The sequence below is a fragment of the Protopterus annectens genome, chromosome 16.part0, assembly GCF_019279795.1.
Source record: "Protopterus annectens isolate FY-2018-M chromosome 16.part0, PAN1.0, whole genome shotgun sequence".
In the NCBI taxonomy this organism is placed as follows: Eukaryota; Metazoa; Chordata; order Ceratodontiformes; family Protopteridae; genus Protopterus; species Protopterus annectens.
In genome coordinates, this window is record NC_056750.1 from 646201471 (window position 1) to 646224158 (window position 22688).

Here is a 22688-nt window from a genome sequence, read left to right on the forward strand (position 1 = left end):
TGTTGTTAGTTGTTCTGAGCCATGCTAAGCAGGAGATTAATTTATAATGTTTTAAACTGCTATTCTTCTGATCACCAGTCTGTCTGAGCTGGGTTTATTTCTGGATGATTTCATCCATATCAACACAGAAGTCCACTCCAAAAGAATTCCTTATGCCAGCATAATTTTCTGATACTGCTTCCATCATGATTTTAATACAAATAGTGGTTTAGTATTTCTTATGTTATTGTCACAACAGTGCACAAGTACCAGTTTAATACAACTGTATTTATACAGATATCACTAAGTTTATTTACTAATTATCCTCTTTGTTTCATTTTTCTGGAACAATGTTTTCTTGACACAAAGTGCTGTACTGACTAGAGTCTATATTAGATCACAGAATGCTTAAAAAAGTGAATGGTGATTGATCGAACTTATGTAAGTGAAAGCTTAAAATATCGAAGCAACAGAAACTCGAATTTTTGCCTAGGGAAAGAATTTGGTTGTCCGTTTCTGTTGCTTCGGTATTTTCAGTGCTGTGGTGGAAAGTTACGGGTCAGGTTCAGGTAAATGTGCGATTGTGTAGACGTGAGGGTTAGGGCGGGTTAGGTGAGTTAGGGTTAGGGAGCGGGTGAGGTGAGTGTGCGATAATGATGGGCCGTTGGGTTAGGGTTTGGGTTAAGGTAAGTGGATAGTTAGTGGTGTGTGTATAGTTTAGTGTAGGGTTAGGTGTCAGATTTTAGGTGTATGTGTGTGTGGATTGCTGTTTGTTTGGTGTGCTTGTGTTGTGTGTATGTGTTTTGGAACAGCGATTTTTTTTCCTAGGAAAAAAATCGCTGTTCTGACAGTTTGAGATTGTAAGCTTTCGCTTACATAAGTTTGATCAATCAATGTTCGCTTTTTTAAGCTTTCGGTGATCTAATATAGACCCACTGACTAGGAGGTTTATATTTAGTCATCAGCTGCTGCATTTCACTTTATGATGCTGTGTTTCAGAAAGACCTGTTATTTTCAAGAGTAAAGGCTTTACTGAATTTGTAAGTGTATTTAAAGTGTCCATTTTCCTATTATGTTAATATATAATGTGGCTGGATGTTAATTTACTGAACTGCAACCAGTAACACCCTTACTGAGTAAGGTTGGGGTCTGACAATACTATGTGCTGCTGTATGAGCCTGTGACAGTCCTAACTGTATCATAAAGCTGTGGATGTTACATGGAAATTCCTAACTGGTAAAGCAGAAGAACATAAACTCTTAAGGGCAGAAAGGGTAAAATAATCCCATTTAATTTTCTTTTAGGAAGTAGACGTGTATGGCAAATTATACATTGTAAGCAATTATGTAAATACATCATAAAGCACAGAAGCTTTCAAGCCCAAGGTAATGCCAGAAACCTCTAACTATGATAACAGGCTTGCTTTGTATGATATGGTTCTTTTCGTACTATTATAACTAGGTAAAGATAATCCAGATATTCTGGAATATTAAAGATCAGCATCATCTCCATCAATATTTGTATGGGATGATTTCTAGTTTTCAAAGAATACTTTTGTATTCTAAATAATGTCTGCAAATCAGTTCACATGTCAAAACAATGATGATCATGGTTTATGTGGCACCAAACCTTGTGTATAAAAATGGGGGGAAGGTGCTAATGCCCGATACCTGCCTAGATCAAAGCTATGAACTTTTAGGATTATGTTGCATTTATAGTTGCTGAGTTCATTTCCTAAAATGTTACTGGCTTAAGCATTGTACTCCATTTATGTTTTTTCTTTCTCTAATACCACATTACTCAGTTATTTCTTCTGTTTTTTCTGCATTCTTAAAATAAATAAATTTAAGTAAATAGAATTTGTCTCTGCAGACATTTTAGTTTGTCATACACACGATGGGTACGTGTTAACTGGCATGATGAATTTCATCCTACATACACATGTTGCACAGATACTCATGACATTCCCCATGCAGAGCCAAAGAATAATTGGTGGTCACATGATATGTCCTTAGGAGTTAACTAATCCTTAATGTTGCTGCCTACAATAATACATCACTAAGTTTTGATATTTCTACCTTTAAAGAAGGGAGTTGTCCTGAAGCCTAGGGAAAGACAAACATCTAATATTTTTTTTCAGAAAATGAATACTTTCTGCCATAATAGACATGTGTTTCAGGAAATGTGTAGCTCAGAATCATTTCCTCTTAATATTTCACTATTGCATGCTGGATTTTGACTGACTGCAGACACTTTGGATCTAGATATAGAGTTGGTACACCTTTTAGACAATAACTGTAAAATTCAGTTCTCTTTAAGTGTATATGGTTAGTGGTAAAGGGATTAATATTTTTACTATTTTACCAAGTATAAAAGTTGTATGGCTGGTATATTTATGAAAATAACCATTTTTTTTAATAAAGGTTTGATTTAACTCTCAAACGGAAGAAATGTGGAGACAGCATATCTCATGGGAATTAATCTCATTTACCTAGGTCTGCTTGCTATTTAAAATTGCAAATAATAATAATAATAATTACAATGAATAATGCTTTGTATAATATGTGCTACGTAGAATAAATGCCTTTTAAATAAAAAAATGATGCAAGAAGTATTTGTATTAGTCCTCCAAGATGCAGCTAACAAATGAGGAAATTAAAATATAGCATGTAAACCATCATTTCCCTCTCCATCTTCTGACAGCTTCTATTCCATTACATACCATTCTGTAGACTCTGGAGGCTGTGTCGTAGACTCTTCTGCATGCTCTCGTGAATTTATCACGTAAAATTCTGCAGCGAGAAATAGCATTATTCAAACCTGGAAAGATACGGATTTCTCTTCCTTCAAAATGTTCCTTTAGTTGAGCCTGTAGCTCGTTAAGAGTTACATTTATCACTTCATTGGTGTCATTAGTGTTGCTTCCAATAAAAGCTTCAGGACAACGTTTCATTGATGAATTCTGACAGTAGTATGCACTCCAGAAATGAGAGGGGATGTTGACCCGGCTTTTCATAAAATGATCTTTGGATGGAATCACACCTGTCACTACAAACAGATTAGCACAACTGGTGCGGATGATATCCATTAAATTGTCTTCATATTTTTTCCAGGTACCCCCATTAAATAATCCCGCCTGAGGTGCGATGTTTGTGAAGGTAAAGGTTGAGTTGCAAGAGTCAGCATTATGATGGCAATTAGGATTTAGGTGGCCCCTTGTGTAATTACTATGCGTATAATCAGCATCTACTGCTTGGTTCATTCCAATATTTTGCATGTCTTTTTTGCTGATACGAATCATATTTTTTTCATGATTTCTATTCGACAGCTGCAAATAAGGAAACAATATGTTTTAAACATAATAATGATAGTCTGTCAAAGAACTGTTTGTATCTTTACATATCACAGATCCTTTTTCACTTCCCATCCGTAGGCTTTTCTGAAACACAACTCATGTCTTATTCAATATCATTACAGATTTTTGCATGCACAACCTCCTAAAGAAGGCTACTTCAGAAATCCTTGAAAGATAACCAAGCAGGAATCTGCATACACTGTCATCCCAGTTGGAAATAGCAGCAACATACACAAGCTGTTCAGCACAAACTGGCGTCTTTATTGTAAAACAACGTAAAAAACACAACTAACTTAGCACTTTCTCCCTTAACCTAAGGGCATCATCAGAGTTCCACCACCCTTTCTATATTACTGTTTGTATTCTCTGTATGATCCAGTGATCCCATGATCTGCCACCCCCCCAAAAAAAATAATTAAGAGTCTTAAAGTAAGAAAAAGGACAGCAGTCCTCCATGAAAGCAGACCCAGCTCTGTATTTTAGAGAGACTATGACCCAGATTTGATAAAAGGCTTGGACACTGAAACAGCCAGGCAGGGAAGACTAGGAGAGAGTGTGAGGGAGGGGATTATATCAGCTTGCCCACCCTGAGGGAAAGGAGAGATGCTTGTGCAGAAGCAGATGCTTGTGCAGTACAGACATGATGAGAGCCCGAAGACTGATCCACTTTAGAAAATAATGTATATATTGTACAGTGGTGGTGCTGCGGTAGTGTTGTCGCCTCACAGTTAGACGTTGCCCGTTCGATTGATACTTTAGAAAATAATGTATATATTGTACATATACTCTGCTTGTCCACTGGAATACACACACACATAATATACACACATATATATATATATATATATATATATATATATATATATATATATATATATATATAGTTACACTTGAAACCATCGAATGTTCAGAACATTGAAGTTCTAATCATCAAGACCAGAACATTGACGTTCAGAACATCGTAGGTTGAAAGTGTAAGTGCCAGGTAAGTAAAACTGGTAAGTTTTGGGTGTATATGCAGGGCAGCAAGGTGCCCTGCATGTTGTGTGCGTGTGTGTGTGTGTGCCATCTGAGTGTTGGCATTGCAGGTAGGGTACGGGAAATCTGCCGTTTAGCACTACCGCATATAGCGGTAAATGGGAGATTTCCCTTACCCCACTGTAGTGCGATCTTGGAGTTGGAATATTAAAGTAGGGGGGTGGGGGGCACAGGGGGGCAAAGCCTCCCTGCATAAAATAGTTTTTGACTGTTTGTTTTTTTGTGGTTCACTTTGAACCTTCGATGTTCTGAACATCGATGTTCTGGTCTCGATGATTAGAACTTTGTTGTTCTGAACATTTGATGGTTTCAAGTGGAACCATATATATATATATATATATATATATATATATATATATATATATATATACACACATTTTATTCAATGTAATTAGTCCAAACTATTCTGCGATTGCTTACATTTCTGGTCAGTAATGATTAGTGCATTACCCTGGTAAACAAATATAAATAAATAAATAATCCGGAAAGGAGATCCATACTGAATGTCTATTCATGTTTAGGAAAAAGATAAAAAAAATGAAGGAAAGCATCCTTTGATTGTTTCCTGCTTCTACTTGACAGTGTATTATATCTCATCTCCTATAACAGTATACAGAATCAAAATAGCTTTATGACAATAAATCTTAATCATTACATCAGAATATATCAACATATCACAAGTATTTATTTCAGCAAACAGGGTAGTAGACAAGAAATTGTTGGGAGGCATGCTTGTTTGGGCTTTAGTTGTTTATAAATTATTTGATCTTTCTATTAAGAAAGGTGCCAAAGAAACAGTTTCATTAAGCGCCGGGGGGTACATGGAAGCCAGTCTAAACTGCCACTGGCTTTCTTTTTCAATAAATTTTTCCAGTCCCCTCCTCTAATGTCTATTTTAATCATGTCTAATATACCGAACACAAATTTATCAAATTCATCACAAATTGCACTATGTTTGTACAGTGCATTTGTATTTTTACAACTCCTTATTTCATAAAGATGTTCATATATTCTATTTTTCAAAAGATGTTCTGTCTTCCCCACATAAAAATGTTTACATGTATTGCATATAGCAAGATAAATCACACCTCTGGTGTTACAATTACCCTTCATGAAGTGCACTCTACTCCTCATAATATAAAAGTGGTCAGAACCATAGGTTTAGAAACAGGAGGTCCTCATATAATTTTAATTATAATCAAGAGAAGGGTGCGTCTCAACATGGGCATAGTCTTACTAATTCTCCCACCAATACTGGAAATGGTACGGGGTGGCACAATGAGGATGGGGGAATATTACACCACGAAGATGAGGATTTTCCCACCCTCAGACGCTCAGAAAGACTGGCACAGTATTACACCAAGGAGGGAGAATACAACAGAAACTACTATCCGCAGAAGAGAAATCAGATACCTCAACACAGGTACGTTTATTAGATAGTGATTTTTTATTTAACCCCTCTGTCTTGTGAACAACATGTTCTTAATAGAAAGATCAAATAATTTATAAAGTATTTATATTAAAACAACTTATTATTTTTAAGATGTATTTCATTTTAGTCCAACACCCAAGGCACTATTTATTTATTTACACAAAAAGAAATTTTAAAGTATTTTGCAGTATTTTTAGAAATATATATATATAAATGTGTATTTTTTCTTTGTATTTTGTGCATATACATATATTTTTTTACACAATACATTTTTAAACTTTTTTCCACTTCTGTACACAAGATGTTTATAATACATTATAAAATATTTTTTAATACTACATGAATTGATATATTTGATTATGCACAGGATCCATAAGCCAATGTTTTTACATTTTATTGTTTGTATTAGAAGGTAATTTTCAGGTTAGGTTTTTATGTTACTTACTTCTTTAAATGTTAAATTGTTTTTGTGATGTCACCTAACTACAATACTATAAATGGTATTGTTTTAACAAGATGTATTGTTTCTGATGAAGTAACTCATTCAGAGATGAAAGCGCTAAAACTTTTTGTTAATTAAAGATGGAGTGTATTTGAAAAGTTCACTGGCGTCCTGGATTCCTGGTTCACCCTGTTTATGTTTTACAAGTTTGGATTGCATCAAAGTAAAGACAACTGCTAACTAGGCAAAATAACTCAAAGCGGCCAGTCTTAGCAAATTGCAGAGCCTAATGTGGACTATTCTCCTTGATATATCACCTCCTCCTTTCTCCTCCTCTCCCAGTCATATAGCTTTACTTTCCTACTCAACTGTCACTTCTCTTTGATATACTACATCCTGCTTTCTCCTCTTCTCTCAATCATATAGCTTTACTTTCCTACTCATCTGCCACTTCTCTTTGATATACTACCTCCTACTTTCTCCTCTTTTCTCAGTCATATAGCTTTACTTTCTTCTTCCTGTATTCTAACAGCTTTTCTAGCTATTTCCACTATGCATCTTTACTTAACTACTGATACTATATTCACATTTATTGCATTTCTTTATTTCTCTAATTTATATTGCAGTGTTGCAAATTGTTGCAATTATACCTCATGTTATATAATTGTACTTTTGAATACATTGTATATGTTGCTATCTTTTTATATGATTGCAAATTATCTTTGTTTATGTTTGTAAATCCTCTGGAGCTTTTCTCCTTAGGTCTCCATTGCAAATGGGCCCCTGGCTCAGTTGGACTAACCTGTTTAACAAATGTCAAATAAATAAATAATAAATATTTTATTGGACCTCTCAGCTGCCCCCCCCCCCCCCGCTCCTTACCATCCCAACCCTCCCTCCATGCCAGCTTCCTGAATCCAAAACAATTTTCAGATTAGGTATCAAGAAATATATGCTACTGTTAGTTATATATACCAACTGTGAGGTTGCACAACAGTGGGGAAGGAGCATATACCCTTCCCTGGTGTAACTTCAGTTTTGTCAGTATTTTGTGTTTAGGTATTTTTGACTGTCAGTATTTCGTGTTTAAGTATTTTTGACTGTTCATGTTTGAACACTGGGTATTATTGTGTCAGTATTTTTGCAGTTGATAAACATATATATATATATATATATTTTTTTTTTTTTTCATAAAACAATTAAAATAGAAGTAAACATTTGGGTTCTTGGACTGCATTGAGATGCAGCATCTCCTGTAGCTCTTTTCTCAGGGTCTGCTTAACTTGTTCAGGCACACTATAAGGTATAAGATGGATGTGTGGCCCACTGAGGTCCTGTGTCTACATGATGCTCCTTTAGGTGGCCTGGCTTGCCAGTAGCCATGTATCTAAACTTCTGCAGTACTGCCCAGATCTCCTGAACCTAAACGGGAAACAGCTAAACACTTCCCCCTTGTCTCTCTATCCCCCAAGTTTTTTTTTTGTTTTTCTGGCTCAATTTTTTTCCCTTTCATTTCTATCTGTATGAATCAGTACTGTACATTGGCTAACAAACTTGAAATAAATACATTAATTAAAATGTATCTTTGTCAGTTATATTTATATAGTCACTTTGGCATCTTTGGGAGGTGCTGTAAGCAGAACCAAACAGGCCATAATAAAAAGAAACAGGGTCATTTTGAAATATGAAACTTGGTAAAATCTTGTGACTCATCTCAGTCCCCAGCTGTTGCCTCCCAAGCCCTTTGTCTTTGGATGCCAAGAAATACTGGACAAATGAATCAGTGGGGTTGCCCGTAATAGTCGTGTGAAAATAACAGGCCAAAGAGAGCATGAAAAATGTGCAGCCTCCATAGGATTGCCCCCTTATCAGATGTCCAAAGAGTTACATTTTATATCGAAATGTGGGATTTTGCAGAGCAAATCATAACCACAAGTGAAAATCACTGAAGTTCAGTTATTGACAAAATAAAAGCTTATTCTGTAAAACTTGAGTTTTTATACAGTTTTACATAATATTTAAGAATTACTGCTACAAAATAATTGTTTTAACTATTAAAGACAACTTAGAAAATATTTTTGTCCTAAAATGTCAGGGCATCTGACATTTTTTAGTTTTTGTTTTTTTTCCTTCTTTTTTCAGGACACAACTACCCAAAGAGGAACTGTTTTTCTCAGAGAGGGACAGGTGGTAACCCCAAACCTCCCTTATAACTTTTCATCACATATTGCCCCTTTCTTTCTTCACAGACTTCCAGTTATCTCTTAAGAGGCTTTTTTGTTCTTCAGTTGAAGATCTGTGGGGGCAGGGATCTGCCTGGCTATAGCATATTGATTACAGAAAGGCAGAACATTTTTTTTTCTTTTGCTCTTTGCTCTTCGCTTAAAGAGCTGATGGGTTGGGACACTATCTCATGGAATGGCACGGCTCATAAAATACTGTTCAAACATATTTACTTTTATAGTTATCACAGAAATTTGAGTATAATTGAAAACTTTTATTACATATTTTACTGCAAACACACTGAGCCATTTGCTAAACAAAACAGAAAAGTCTCTCACTGAAAGCAGGCTTCATCAGTAAACTTCTTTTTCCTTGAAGGTCACATTTATTAAAAATGCATCTGGCAACCATTAGACTATAAGAGATATGCTGTAATTCATATTCAAATTAGCAAATAGTGAAGCATTAATTAGTGAGGGTTGTAAGAATTCAAAAGACATTGAATAACACATTTGCTAGCAGCTTGGGACGTCCCATTTGATGCAACTGTCCCTTTTCAGGAGCAACCCAGAACACTGGCTGATGAGATTATAAGGTAAGAGTCACATGGCATAAACAGAAAGTCATAAAATAAAAGGCTTTGTAGTTCTGATACTAGTAGGAACAACAGGTCTTAAAAAATTAATTTACAGTCATACTTACATATGTTACCAATACATGTTACTCTGAATTGCAGGAGAAGTCATTATGGGCATATTGCAGTTGCTGCAAAGAGCACTTCTGGCTAACATCAAAGACTGAAACAATACTAATTTCATGAATTTTAATCGTACTTTGACTAGGAATGGGGTCCATTCCTATCATGGTATTAGAACCCCAAAAGATTTGAAGAAATTAAAAAAGACCAGCAAACCAAATCAAACTCTGCATTACAGAAAGCAGCAAATTACCATCTCATACCCTTACTGATTGGCACTAAATGCCAGACAAACTGGTGAAACCCAACACAGTGCATTTTACATCACTGTGTCTGCAAATAAATAAGTTAAAAATGTATTCATAGTTAAAATTAAACTTGTAGACTTCATGTTGTTCAGTTTATTCACAAACAGATAAACACACTGTCAACAGTTAACATAACAAGAAAATCAAGGTTCATAAGCACTTACTAGGCTATTGATCTCTGAGGATGTTAAAAGGCTACTAGCCTTACATTCCCATGGTAGTTTTTAACCCTTGTATTTGCATACAGTCATACCCAAGGAATATGGGTCATATCAAGATGCTCCTGTTTACTATAAGCAATTCCTTCCTTTACACCATTACTCTGCGATGCAGTAGCCAAGTATTCACACACACTCACTCACACACACACACACACACACACACACACACACACGCACACAATTTCAATTACAGCCTCATGCAACACTGCAAATACCTCAGATGTTTGATTGTGATCAAATAAATGGATAATATAAATAACGACCTAGAAATGTATTTTTACCCACTGCAGGAGAACCATACAGTGCAACACTTTGTACCTATACATGTCCTTCCAATCTCATGGCCTCAAGATTTAGAGACAAAGATGCAAAATTTGGAATAGATTTTAAATATTGATCTTATATACCTAAAGTTGCTAGTATAACAGGTTTTGCTTTAACACACATTTTCTAGAGGATAAGTCTGAACTTGACATGTTTGTCATTATTTAGTGACTGCAATCTGCAACATTTTACCAGAAAGTTACAAATTTTATGGGGAGCAAATCACAAATATGAGGTAAATCAGGGATGTCTTTTACACACGCACGCACACACACACACACACACACACACACACACACACACACACACACACACACGTCATCAGAAATTACAGCTATTTGTATAACATGACTGTGCACCTCACTTATCTTCTTGATATCAAGTTAATGAATAAATACATAATCATTTCAGCTCGATGATGTCAGAACTATACAGTGCAACCCTTCATCTAAAATGCATATTATGTCTGCACATGAAGATGAATGTGCCACCTAGTGCAAACCTGAGCCTCTTTGCACAATTGCTGACAATTTAAAGTACAATAGGAATTGTAGGTATAGGTTGTAAAGAGAAAATTGAGGCTTTAAATGTGTACATCTATACAGTGTAGTGTGCCACGCTACTGTGGGATGGGTGGGATTGCAGTAAATCTCCTAATTTATAACAGAAAATAAACAAAAAGATCAGTAGAGCACACTAACCAATAACAATACACATGAATTTATCATTAGTAGCACATAGTGCCTGGTAACAGTCTTCCGCCACGAAAAGGAACAAATAAACTAATTTCAGCAAAAACTGACTAATTTAGCCACTTACTAGTTTAGCCAAGAATGATAAATAGTGATGATTCACCTAGTGACAACTACCTGACTGCTTCTAGTGATAGTGTCCCAACAGCTACACTCAGCTAGGACTCAATGTCTCTCTGCTCCTTCTCTCACCAGAAGACAAATAGTGGCACTAATCCCAAGCTGGATTTTAAGGAACCAGACACAGGCTCTTAGGGGATCAGCAGTCTTGTCCCAAATATTCTGCGGGTTTATAGTCTTACTGCTGCTCCCTCCTGGTTAGCACACACAGCTGCTCAGTGTAAAAGAGCTAAGCCCCATACTCACTTCTCAGAGACAGCCAGGAATCAGTGCCTCCATGGTCCTTCTCTAATCAGGAGTAAAACAGTAACACAAATCCTAAATTGGCACATAAGCAGTTTTTTTTTTTTTATTTTCCATTGATTGGTGGTCTCCAGGAAGTTTAGAAAATACGTTTGCTCCTTGTCTCACCAGTAGCAGAACAGAAGCACTGATCCCAGGCTGATTCCTGAAATGATTTTTGTAGGCTGCCAGTGATTAGCAAGCTTTCCCACATATTTGTGATTTCAAAAGTAGGATGGAAGAAAATGAATTAAAACTTTACATATTGCAGCATGCACTAAATGGTGGGATGTTTTATACAGGCTGACAGTGATTGGTAAGTTTATATTTGTGATTTCAAAAGTAGCATAGAAGAAAATGGATTAAAACTCTACATATTGTGATGTACACTAAATGATGGGAAGAAGTGAAAGAGAGCAACTGAAGTTTTACCAGTCAAGAGTACGTCATTCCTAGTTTGAATGTCTAGTGCTCACTCATATGAACAGACAAGATGAGCCTAGGAAGTGCTTGCAAAGTTAAATGTACAAAAGAAGCAGCCAGTTCAAGAGCCACTGAGTTTAATAATACAACAGAAAAAGGGTTGATAGTTGATTGTTGATATGAAGGCCTCATTAAGGCTTCAGGTTCTGATGAGTGAATTCTAATAAACATGTGTATCACCATATCTTTTGTTTGTGTGAAAGCTAGCAGAGAACTAGTCAATGTACTGGGTGTTTGCTCATGGCCTGAGACTTCAAGGTGGCAACACCAGTTAAACTAAGGTCTAAACCTAAACAGCTCACAGGCCTCTTCTCAGGCTTCATTGCATCTAGCTCAGGATTTTATGGATTTATTTGAAATTCTAGTAGCTGGTCACTCTATTGCTTTCAGTGAATGGAGGTCCCTTCTAAGAAGAGGAGAGAACCCGTCCTCAGGATGATTTGGATATCCCATATATGAGGTGAATAAACTGTCTTAGTTAGCCAGATGTCACCCCTTCCTTATTTTAAATCAAACACTGAGGGCACCTTGCCTTCTGCTTCTCCACCAAAGTTCCTAGATAGTTACTAGGCTTGCAGTCCAGGAGACCAATGAGGAGCCTAGCCCAAATTCCTAGTTAATCCCAAGCACTAAGTGACTTGCTGAAGGTCACACAGTAGGCAAATGAGGCAGAGGAAATCAAACCCCTTACCACTGTAACTTTAGCTCACAGCCTTAGCCCTGTGCTCCATTTTCCAGACAACAATTTCTACCATTCCATGTGTTAGAATTGTGGAAGCCACATGCCCTGATGAGGTTTGAAAGCATGACCCCTGGTTTATAAGACCAGTACAAAGATATCTAATTTAGAGACACTATTAACTGTACAAATAAAATATTGAAAGGGAGATTAAAGAATTCTCCCTTGCCTACATAGGGTACAAGGGGCATCATAGGCCTGCCTAAACTAAAACCTCTTGAAATCCCTGTAGTCTTAGACGTACTGGACGATGCATTTTTTAATGCATCATTGGATCCAGATTCCCTACACTGTACTCCTTGGAAACCTGACTGGTTTTACATTGTTCATGACAAGCATAAATACCTTTGTGAGGATCACCTAGCTGTGGTGTGTCTGGACTCAAGCAATGAAACTACTAAGGCTTCTTCTGGGAATCCTCTTCCCAGTGACAAGGGGAAGAAGAATCTTTACTGTTTTGGGAAGAAAAGCTACATCTCTACAAACCTGGACTTTAGAGCACTTACAGACTTACATGCTGAAATACCATTAATTCCCCTTCAAGTCTAGGCAGAGGGGATTAAATATAAAGACTATAAAGGGGAGCTGCTTGAACTTTGCAATTTCAGTGCCCAAGTGGCCAAGCACTGCATGGAATGTGGCAGTTATGCAGTTAATGCAGATACATCATGCTGGACAGCAGCTATGTGGTCTTTTATCAGGAGAAATGCCTGGTAAAGACACAGTCTGTACCAGACCATGTTAAAACATGGGCAAAGACCTTTTTTTTACCCCTTGTAGAAAAAGTGTTTAAAAGACTAAAGGAGAAATGGGAAAACACTTTCCAATTTATTAAATAATACTTTCATTCCCATGTTCTAAAGTACAGCAGAAATCACCTAAAAATATTGAGTTCTTTATCCCAAGCAAGAAAAAAGAAATCCTGAAAGGGTAGAGAAGTCAGCTTCAGGAATAAATAGCAATTGGAGAAGTAGAAATATACGATTCTGGGTTGTCAGAGCCATGGAACCCAGATGGAGCAGCTATGATGCAGTAAAGTGCATCTCTCCTCTTCCCAAAAATTCTCTGTCAACTCCCAACTCTCTTCCATATCCTTTTGCCTCCTCCATCTCCATAAGTATTGAGGGCTGCCTTGATTGCTTTGTAAAAGAATGGGAAAAGATCACCAAAGATTGCTGGGTCCATGCAATTATAAGTCAAGAATACAGGCTACAGTTTCTAAGCAGACCCAAGCTCTCAGGAATTCCCCATATTCGCAAGAAATAGATAACTTTGGTTCCACCCTTGCCGAATGATCTGCTTGCATAGGGGCAACAGACAGTAACAAAAGGAGAAGAAATCATAGGGTTTCACTAAAGACTCTAGATCCAAGAAAAGAAGGAACTTGGAGACCTGTGTTAGATCCATCAAGTATGAACAAAGTTCTCAGAATCCAAATGTTCAAAATGTTGACATTGTAGGTCCTTCTACCTTTTCTACTACAACAGGTCATTCTGGCCACCTTGGATCTAAAGGATGACTTCTTTATCAGACTGGCCTGTTACTCACCATAGGTGTTAATCATCTAGATGTTATTCTTACAAACATTTGTCCAATTGTACCACCCCATTTGTTAACCCCATGGTAGTCAACTCTCAATATCTTGCTCTGATTATCTCTGTGAAGACCTGCTTTGTGGCCCCTATCAACAGCTATACATTCAATGATTACTCCAAAGCCAGTTATTTACTATTTATTGGTCTTATTACTGTTCTGAATTTTACTACATCTTAATTAGATGCATTAAGGTATCCACAACAAACTGGTGTAACAATAAAGGCTAGTTTAAAAGTAAACCTTTGTGGTGGAGCTACCACACCAACAAACTCTGCAATAAAAAGATAAAAAGCCTCTGACCACCATTAAAATAAGCAGACTTCATCATTATAGAAGGGATTTGAAACTGGTAATTCTCTCAAACTTAACATTAAGGTATATAGGGTCATCTATGAACTTTTTTCCCACTTTTCTGAGAGTTAAAAAAGTTCAGTTACAGGCTTGCTGTTCCTGAACTGTTTGAAAGTTTCTGTGAGGCCATTTTTGCTTGGGCTGAAGGAGGGTCTCTGTGTTCATCAGTGGCAGTGACTAACATTGAGCAGCTTCCCTGCCCCCCGTGGAGGTGGTTACTGACTTGAAACTGTAGTTTTATTGGCCACTAGGGGTCATTTCCATAACTCCTTCATCTTCCTCTCTTAAAACCTAGTTGCCTCGTGGTTTGAGCGTCTTTTCAGGCTTGTTGGCTGTTGGTGAAGCACCCTCCAAGAGGAAAAACGCTGAGAGAAGAAGGAGCCACTTTTGAGATTTTAAGTATTTTTCTCTGTTTATTTGCTAAGTTTTTCTGCATAGCTGCCTAGCTTGAGCATTTTCTGGCTTGTTAAACTTGATTTCTGTATTAGTAGCTGTATTTAGAGCACAACCAAAAGCTGTTTGCTGAATTTCCTGTTTGCACTTAATTTTAAATCGTTTTTTCTTAAAACTTGCATATTTTCTGTCCTTGACCTAGCACTCTTGTGTGGGGTCATTTACTGCACTGTTATAACTTGATATTACTTGTGAACCTCTGCTATCTCTGTAAAAAACAAAAACAAAAAAAAAATCTTGCTTTTTCCCACTTTTCTGAGAGTTAAAAAAGTTCAGTTACAGGCTTGCTGTTCCTGAACTGTTTGAAAGTTTCTGTGAGGCCATTTTTGCTTGGGCTGAAGGAGGGTCTCTGTGTTCATCAGTGGCAGTGACTAACATTGAGCAGCTTCCCTGCCCCCGTGGAGGTGGTTACTGACTTGAAACTGTAGTTTTATTGGCCACTAGGGGTCATTTCCATAACTCCTTCATTTGTCCTCAGAGGAGTGGTTTAAGGCAGTAACTTGTAGTTTATTGGCCATTTTGGGTAATTTCCTGTCTTTTCCAGCCCCTGCTATAAAGACGCTTTTAGCGCGATTTAGCCCGATTTAGCGGAGTTGCTACCGTTGCACACTAGGGCAGCGCCGGTTACAGGTTTAAACTATTCAGGCTACCTAAAGTCCACTCTTCAAATTTTACCTTAAAACTACCTTCCTCGAACTATACTACTGATCTAATCAGCGTATCCTATAATTAAAAGATCATCTCTACTTGACTCCAAGTAGACTATTCTCTATCTGTTAAACGTAGCACTTGCTCCTACAGTACTTATTACCTTGATACGGCACTCTTGTCATAGATAGTACCCCAAAAGGCAACCCCCATTTCTCGGTCACCCACGTCCCCCGGAATCTTTTTTAAAGTTTTTTTGTCTATTCCTTCTAGCATGTCAAGGGATCAGTTGCTAGTGTCCTCTCCTGCTCAGCTGGTGAACCTGGGAATATTGAGGCAATGTTACAATTGCCTCATGTACACAGACAACCCTCTCCTCCTCCCACAAAACACAAATACATGCGAGAGATGCAACTATACGGCCAAACTGGAGGCTGAGCTCTCTCAACATAGGACTGGCAAGACCAGTCAGGAGGAGAAGGTTACCACACACACTATAGACCCAGTCTCACATAGTACCATTACAACCTCAAATCATACACATAAACACACAAAGACATACTCCGCGGCTCTGAACCAAAATCTACCAAAACAGCAGAGGCCACCAAAGCAGACACCCAAACAACCACCACCTCAGAACACAACACCTGCAACACATAGACCTCACAGTCAGAGTGTCAAACAGTCACAGCCCTTAAGGCCAAACACAATGCCAGACACACTAGTCATTGGTGACTCCATAGTCAGACACACTGGCGTCCCGCTCACCAGACTGAGTAAGGAGAAGGTCACAGTAAGCTGCCTGTCGGGCGCTAGAATCCGCCACATAACGCAAGCACTCAGGTCTCTCAACAGCAGGTACAAATATGACTCAGTCATTGTCCACGCTGGTGTAAACGACCTGAGACGTACCTCCTTGGACTACATGAAAAGAGACATTGAGGAGCTCTCTGATTATGTAGCCCAGGCAGGTATGACCCTGACCTTGAGCAGTATCCTACCTTCACCAAGAATGATGCCACAATACGGAGATAAGATGATCAGCTTTAACAATTGGCTTAAACACTGGTGTCATTCAAAGGGGATCCAGTGTCTGTCTGCCTGGGATGACATGCTGGACAAGCCACGCTGCTTCGCAAGGGACGGCTTGCACCTGTCACCCTGGGATTCTGGATATTGGCAAAGGCTCTTGCCACCCCATAGTGCCTTTTTAGGCAAGGCTCAAATTCTAAACCTACCACCCTAGAACACAAAAAGGAAAAACTAAGGGTAATGCTGCTCAATGCCAGAAGTCTAAATCTCAAAATGCACGACTCGAGGCCCTTCTCAGTATGGAGAACATCGATGTCTGTGCTGTGACAGAAACCTGGTTCAAGGCTCCTGAGAGCACCCCAGCGCTATCAGGTTTTACCTCATATCATGCGTTCCGGCCCCAAAATCCAGACAATACCAAGAAAGGAGGGGTATCCATATTCATCAAGGACACCCACACCTCAAGACTGGTGGCAATGCACGATGCATCGGAGACCATCCAGGTGCAATTAACCATAGGCAAGACTGCTCTGCAAATTGTAGCATGTTACAGGCCACCCTCACAAACTCAGGAACCTCACATGGCCTTCCTGAAAACACTAGAGGGGATAAATGTATCACCAAACACCATCATACTAGGTGACTTCAATTACCCTAATATAGACTGGGATCACTACTCAAGCCCAAACACCCTAGCCCAAAAGTTCCTGGAATTCATAAACTCAAATGCCATGGAACAACTAGTCACCATCCCCACAAGAGGAGATAACATACTTGATCTCATCATCACGAACATGGGAGCACAATGTTCAACACCAGAGGTGTACCCTCACTGGTGAGATCAGACCACAAACTAATCTCGCTGGAGGTCCTCATCCCACCCCACCTGAAATAAAAAGACCACAGTAAAGAACTTCTCAAAAGCCGACTTCACACTTCTAAAGACTAGTGTGGTCTCCTTTAAGGCCCTCGAGCGGCGGAAAACAGTACTCAAGCCGCTGAATCACTTACAAATGCCTTCTACCAGCACTTGCAGGACTGCATGGATAAGGCAATCCCAAGCAAAACAAAGACTCTTTGTACCAAAGGCAAGCGTCCAGTCTGGTGGACCCCAGCCATAAACAAACTCTACAACAAAAGGAGGAAGCTACTACAAGATAGAGCAAAATCCTTAAAAGGTAAGACACCCTTGATCACTATAAGTAAAAACTAAGAGCTCTCATAAAATCATCCAAAGCAAATTTGAGAGAAAAATAGCTAAAGACTCAAAAGACAATCATAAGGCCTTCTTTAGCTATGTTAGAAACCTGGGAGGAAACTCCCAGATATGCTCAGAGCTAGTTCAAAATGATGTGAAGATTACTGATCCTACAGACATTGCCAACATACTGGCTGACAGGTTCAGTGCAAACTTCTCCCCTCCCCAAAAGAAGAGATATCTATACCAAACGATTGCAGCCCCCAAACATCTCCAGCCCAAGTGAGAACTGCTCTCTCCAAAGCAAAAACACAGCATCCATGGGACCTGATGGTGTCCCCGGCTGTGTGCTCCATGAACTCAATGAGGAATTAAACCCACAGCTAGGACAGCTGTTTAATCATAGTCTTACCTCTGGATACGTACCCAGGAGTGGCGCACTGCAACTGTGGTACCACTTCACAAAGGCGGTGCCTCCACCGACCCTGGAAATTACCGCCCATTAGCTTGACAAGCCTTATCTGCAAAGCCATGGAGAGGATCATAATGGACCTCATAAATAAAGACATAGGAATTTGCAGACTTTGGATCCAACCCAGTTTGGCTTTGTCAAAGGCAGATCATGCCTTTAAACTTGGTTGACTTTTTCAAACAGTCACCAAAGCCATTGATGAGGGAAAGGCAGTCCATACAGCCTACCTCGATCTGGCTAAGGCCTTCGATACAATACCCCACTCGGGTATCATTGAAAACTCATCAGCTTAAATGTCAACCTATACATCACAAGATGGGTTGCAAACTGGCTGAGTGACAGAACCCACAGGGTCAGAGTTGCTGGCGCCATGTCAGACTCAAAGCCTGTCACAAGTGGTGTCCCACAGGGCTCAGTCCTGGGCCCACTCTTGTTTGGCATCTACTTTTCCAAGTACAAGCAAACACAGGAGGGTTATGGCTGACAAAGTTTGCAGATGACTGCAAACTGGCCATAGTAGAAAACACATCTGACACAGATATCCTTCAGAAGGGTCTCACAGAAACGGATAACTGGTGCCAGAGCCACGGCCTAAAGTTAAATGCCAAAAATGCATAGTCATACCCTTCGGGAAAAACAAGGTTACCCCTAGCTACCAAATAGGTGGCAATCCACTGAGCACAGAAGAAGTTATCAGGGACCTGGGGACCCAGGTTGATAGTAGTCTGTCATTCGACACCCATGTAGCTAAAGTAGTTAGGAAGACCTTCTACATTGCCCACCTTATCATGAAGGGATTCTCATCTAGATCAAGGGAGGTCATAGTCTCCCTTTACTCATCACTCATCAGACCAATGATTGAGTACAATGCCCCATTCGAATGTATCTGACCCGACACTTGCAGCAGCTGGAGAGGCCACAAAAGTTCCTCACCAAAAGGATAAAGGGTCTCAAAATCTGTCCTATGCTGCCCGACTGAAAGAACTCCAGCTCTATTCAGTCGCACGCTTGCTCAGAGGTGACCTTTGCCTAACATACAAGGCCATGTCAAACCCAGATTTGATGAATATGCTTCACCTCAAAAATCTAGATCCATCAGAGCCACAAGGGCGGAGACTTAAACCTTGACACGGCTATTAATAGGACGTGCTGGAGGGATAGATTCATCACCCAAAGACTCCCTATGCTGTGGAACAAAATCCCGGTACATGTGAGGCAGAGCACCTCGCTGGCCTTGTTCAAGAGAAATCTTGACCAATGGATGGGAGATCGCAGATATACCCCAGGGATTACCTCAGTGTCACTGCTCGACAGAGGCACAGCAAAATAATGGGTATAGTTCCCCATACTAAAGGGGTGGCGTAAGCCACAAAACGATGGGCTAGGCTTGTAAATGCCCTCTGGCAGATAGCCTAGTATGAACCTATGAACCTATGAATCTAATTCACAAAACAATGATAAGACCTTATTCAGCTATATTAGCAAACTTAGAAGTAAACTAGAACTCTGTACTAAGCTTATCTCTGATGGTACCTCCTTCTCTGACCCCAGTTACACTGCTAATATTCTCGTGAACAAATTCTCTTCCAACTTCATTTCACACACCCTCCCCCTACATTCTCCCTCACCCTACCCTCCTTACATCTACTTGAACCAAGTCCTTTTGACACTTTCAGGTGCTAAAAACACTACTTCTGTGGGTCCTAACAACATCACCAAATGTCTTCTGAGAAGCATGAAGTCCAATCTAGCAAATTCTCTCTATCAGCTCTTCACCTGAGTCACTCAAGTGATTATATCTCTGAAATGTGGAGAATGTCAGTTGTGATTCCTTTTAATAAAGTGGTCCCCTAAATGATACTGGGAATTACAGACCTATTAGTCTCACTGCTGTTATTTACAATGTTATGGAATTTATTATGGAATAACTAATAATCAAGAATATATAGTTGACTTTATATTCCTGGATGTATACCAGATCAGCTTTGTAAAAAGTAGATCATCCCTGTTTAAACTCTTGTCTTCTTTGAAGCGGGTTACTGAGGCCATGAATAAGGGGCAGACAATCTGCACTACCAATATGGACCTTACCAAGGCCTTTGACACCATCTCCATGCTGGGATTATTGCCAAATGTTCCCTCAGTATAACCCATACATAGTATGCTATATTGATAATCAGCCATCTGACAGAATGCATACCATTAAGATCAATGGTAATTGCTCTACACAGAAAAATGTCACAAGTGGAGTCCCACATGCTCTGTTCTTGCCCCTCTCATCTTTAGTTTATATTTCTGTGACATAAAAGCCTGCTATGACTAACCAGGTTTACTGAAGATTGCCAGCTCAGGGTGGCTATCAAATCCCATTCTGATATTCAAATTCACCAGCCAAGGCTAGACTAAACAAATGCTTGGTGTGTTAATCATGTCCTTAACCCCAACAACAGGAAATGGGGCATAGTTTCCTTTGGCAAATCTAGCAACACTAGTGATTACTGTATAGATAACATTCCTCCTAAATTTGACGCAGCCATCAGGGACTTGGGTACATATGTTGATAGCAGACTTTTGTTTGACCACCAATTCTCTGTGGTGGTTAGAAAATCCTTATACCTTGCATATCTTCTACTTTACAGTATTTCTAAAAGGTCAAAAAGTTATAGTCCTGCTTTATTCACCATTCATGCACCTCTATAAGCACTAGCACACAAATCAGCTTCAATGTTACCTTGCCAAATAGACCTTGGGTTTCAATACCTTTAGTTACTCTGACAGACCAAAAGCCCTATGTCCTTACTCAGAGTATCATATAGACTCCAGAGGCAATTTCTACTTAAACATTCATGCTACAAACAACTCAGCACTCTTTGAACTCCTGAACCTGTATAGAACCAATAGCAAAGCAAACACCCATTTTAGAGACCTAAACCTACTCTACCACAACAACAGCACTATCTGGAGTGGCATATTCTAAACCAGTTTATACCCCATTTCTAGAATAGGCTTCCCTTACATACTGAGCAAAGTTATTTTCTAACAACCTTTAAAATAACACAGGAAGTCTGGGTGAGTGACTGCAAATTTTCACTGGAGGTATGGTAAAAAGAGGTTGTGCATGGATGGATGGATGGATGAATATGGGGACATTGTTAGTCTCCCACCAACACTGGGTGATGTGCTTAAGTTTCTTGATAGAGTCCTTTGACTGGAAACGTAGAAAAAGCCTATGAAACTATGAACTTTCGGAGTACCCAAGGACCCACAAGGTTTCAGAGATTCAGAATGACAATTACCAGTTTACCTTCTAGTTGCTTGCCTTGAATAATGCACCAAGGGTATTTACCAAATGCCTTGCTCTAGTAATTACTTATTGTAGGATCAATGGAATTCATATATGTTCCTACCTGGATGACTGCCTGATTTAAGCAGCTTTCTTAGAAGAGATTCAAACAGTTCTACAGGTTATCATTTCCTGCTTCAAATCTCAGGATCTCTCTCTCTCTCACTCTTTCTTTTTATTTGAGCCTCACAAATTCCCAACTCTTTTCTAAGAGACGGACTTTGCTCCTGCAGGTGCTGTTGAACACATGTAACAGAGGGTATTCCTCTGTCTAGACAAGGCAGTATCGTTGTCATAATGTCTCCAGATGATCTTCCAGGAGTTCTAGTATATATATATATATATATATATATATATATATATATATATATATATATATATGTCTTCATGTAGCCTGATTGCACAGCTGGTGTATCCATACATGAGGAAGCTGCAGTGGTGGTAGCTGTAGAACAGATAGTGACAGCATGCCCAGCCTCAGTACTGCTCCATGCCCTTGCTAGCCTGAATGCAAAAATTGCTGACATAGAAGATAAGACAAATATAACTAGATGAACCATTCAAATTGACCCTAGGTATCCAGAATCTAAATGTGGATTAATCTGTTACAGCCTGGGAGTTGCATGTGAGAGACGTGAGGATCTAGGGCATTTGGAACAAGTATTTCAGGAAAAAATATATTAATACGAAGGAAAAGATAGCAAATATTCAGCAAATATTCTAGCCCTTGGGACTTCCAAACCAATGGAGAAACAGAGATCCTGTACATTCTCACTGACAGTACAACAGTTAAGCGGTATATCGTCATCTGTGAAACTCAATCCTACTTGCTGGTCAGACTAGCAGTGCAATCATAGAATCTTGCCCAGGAGTTAGACCTGACTCTTTGAGCATCCTGCATCTCATGTTAATAGAATTTTGTAGCAGAAAATTGAACAGGGCTCAGATAGACCCACATCAATGGATGCTAAAAAGGGACATTTTCCAGAAGTAGATCTATCCTTCTCCAGACAGCAGACCACTCAAGACGTTTTGCACCAGAAGCTGGTTCTAGAACCCTGAGAAGCAAATACCTTCTGCACAAAAATGACAAGTATATTTTATTTATTTATTCCTTCTTTACCATTACATACATACATACAAATATTTCAAGCACAGGCATTAATGCTCTTCTAGTGTCTAATATACCAAAACAGTCAT

General features: G+C 39.0%; 1 protein-coding gene across 1 annotated transcript in view; it reads right to left on the bottom strand.

Moving 5' to 3' along the window:
• Positions 1-872: 872 nt before the first annotated feature.
• Positions 873-22688, bottom strand: part of LOC122791022 (endonuclease domain-containing 1 protein-like) — a 75209-nt gene continuing 53393 nt past the window's right edge. The window contains exon 2 of the mRNA XM_044058786.1: positions 873-3307. Within this exon, the coding sequence (XP_043914721.1) occupies positions 2657-3307 (651 nt within the window). The 3' untranslated portion in view covers positions 873-2656. The remainder of the gene's footprint in view (positions 3308-22688) is intronic.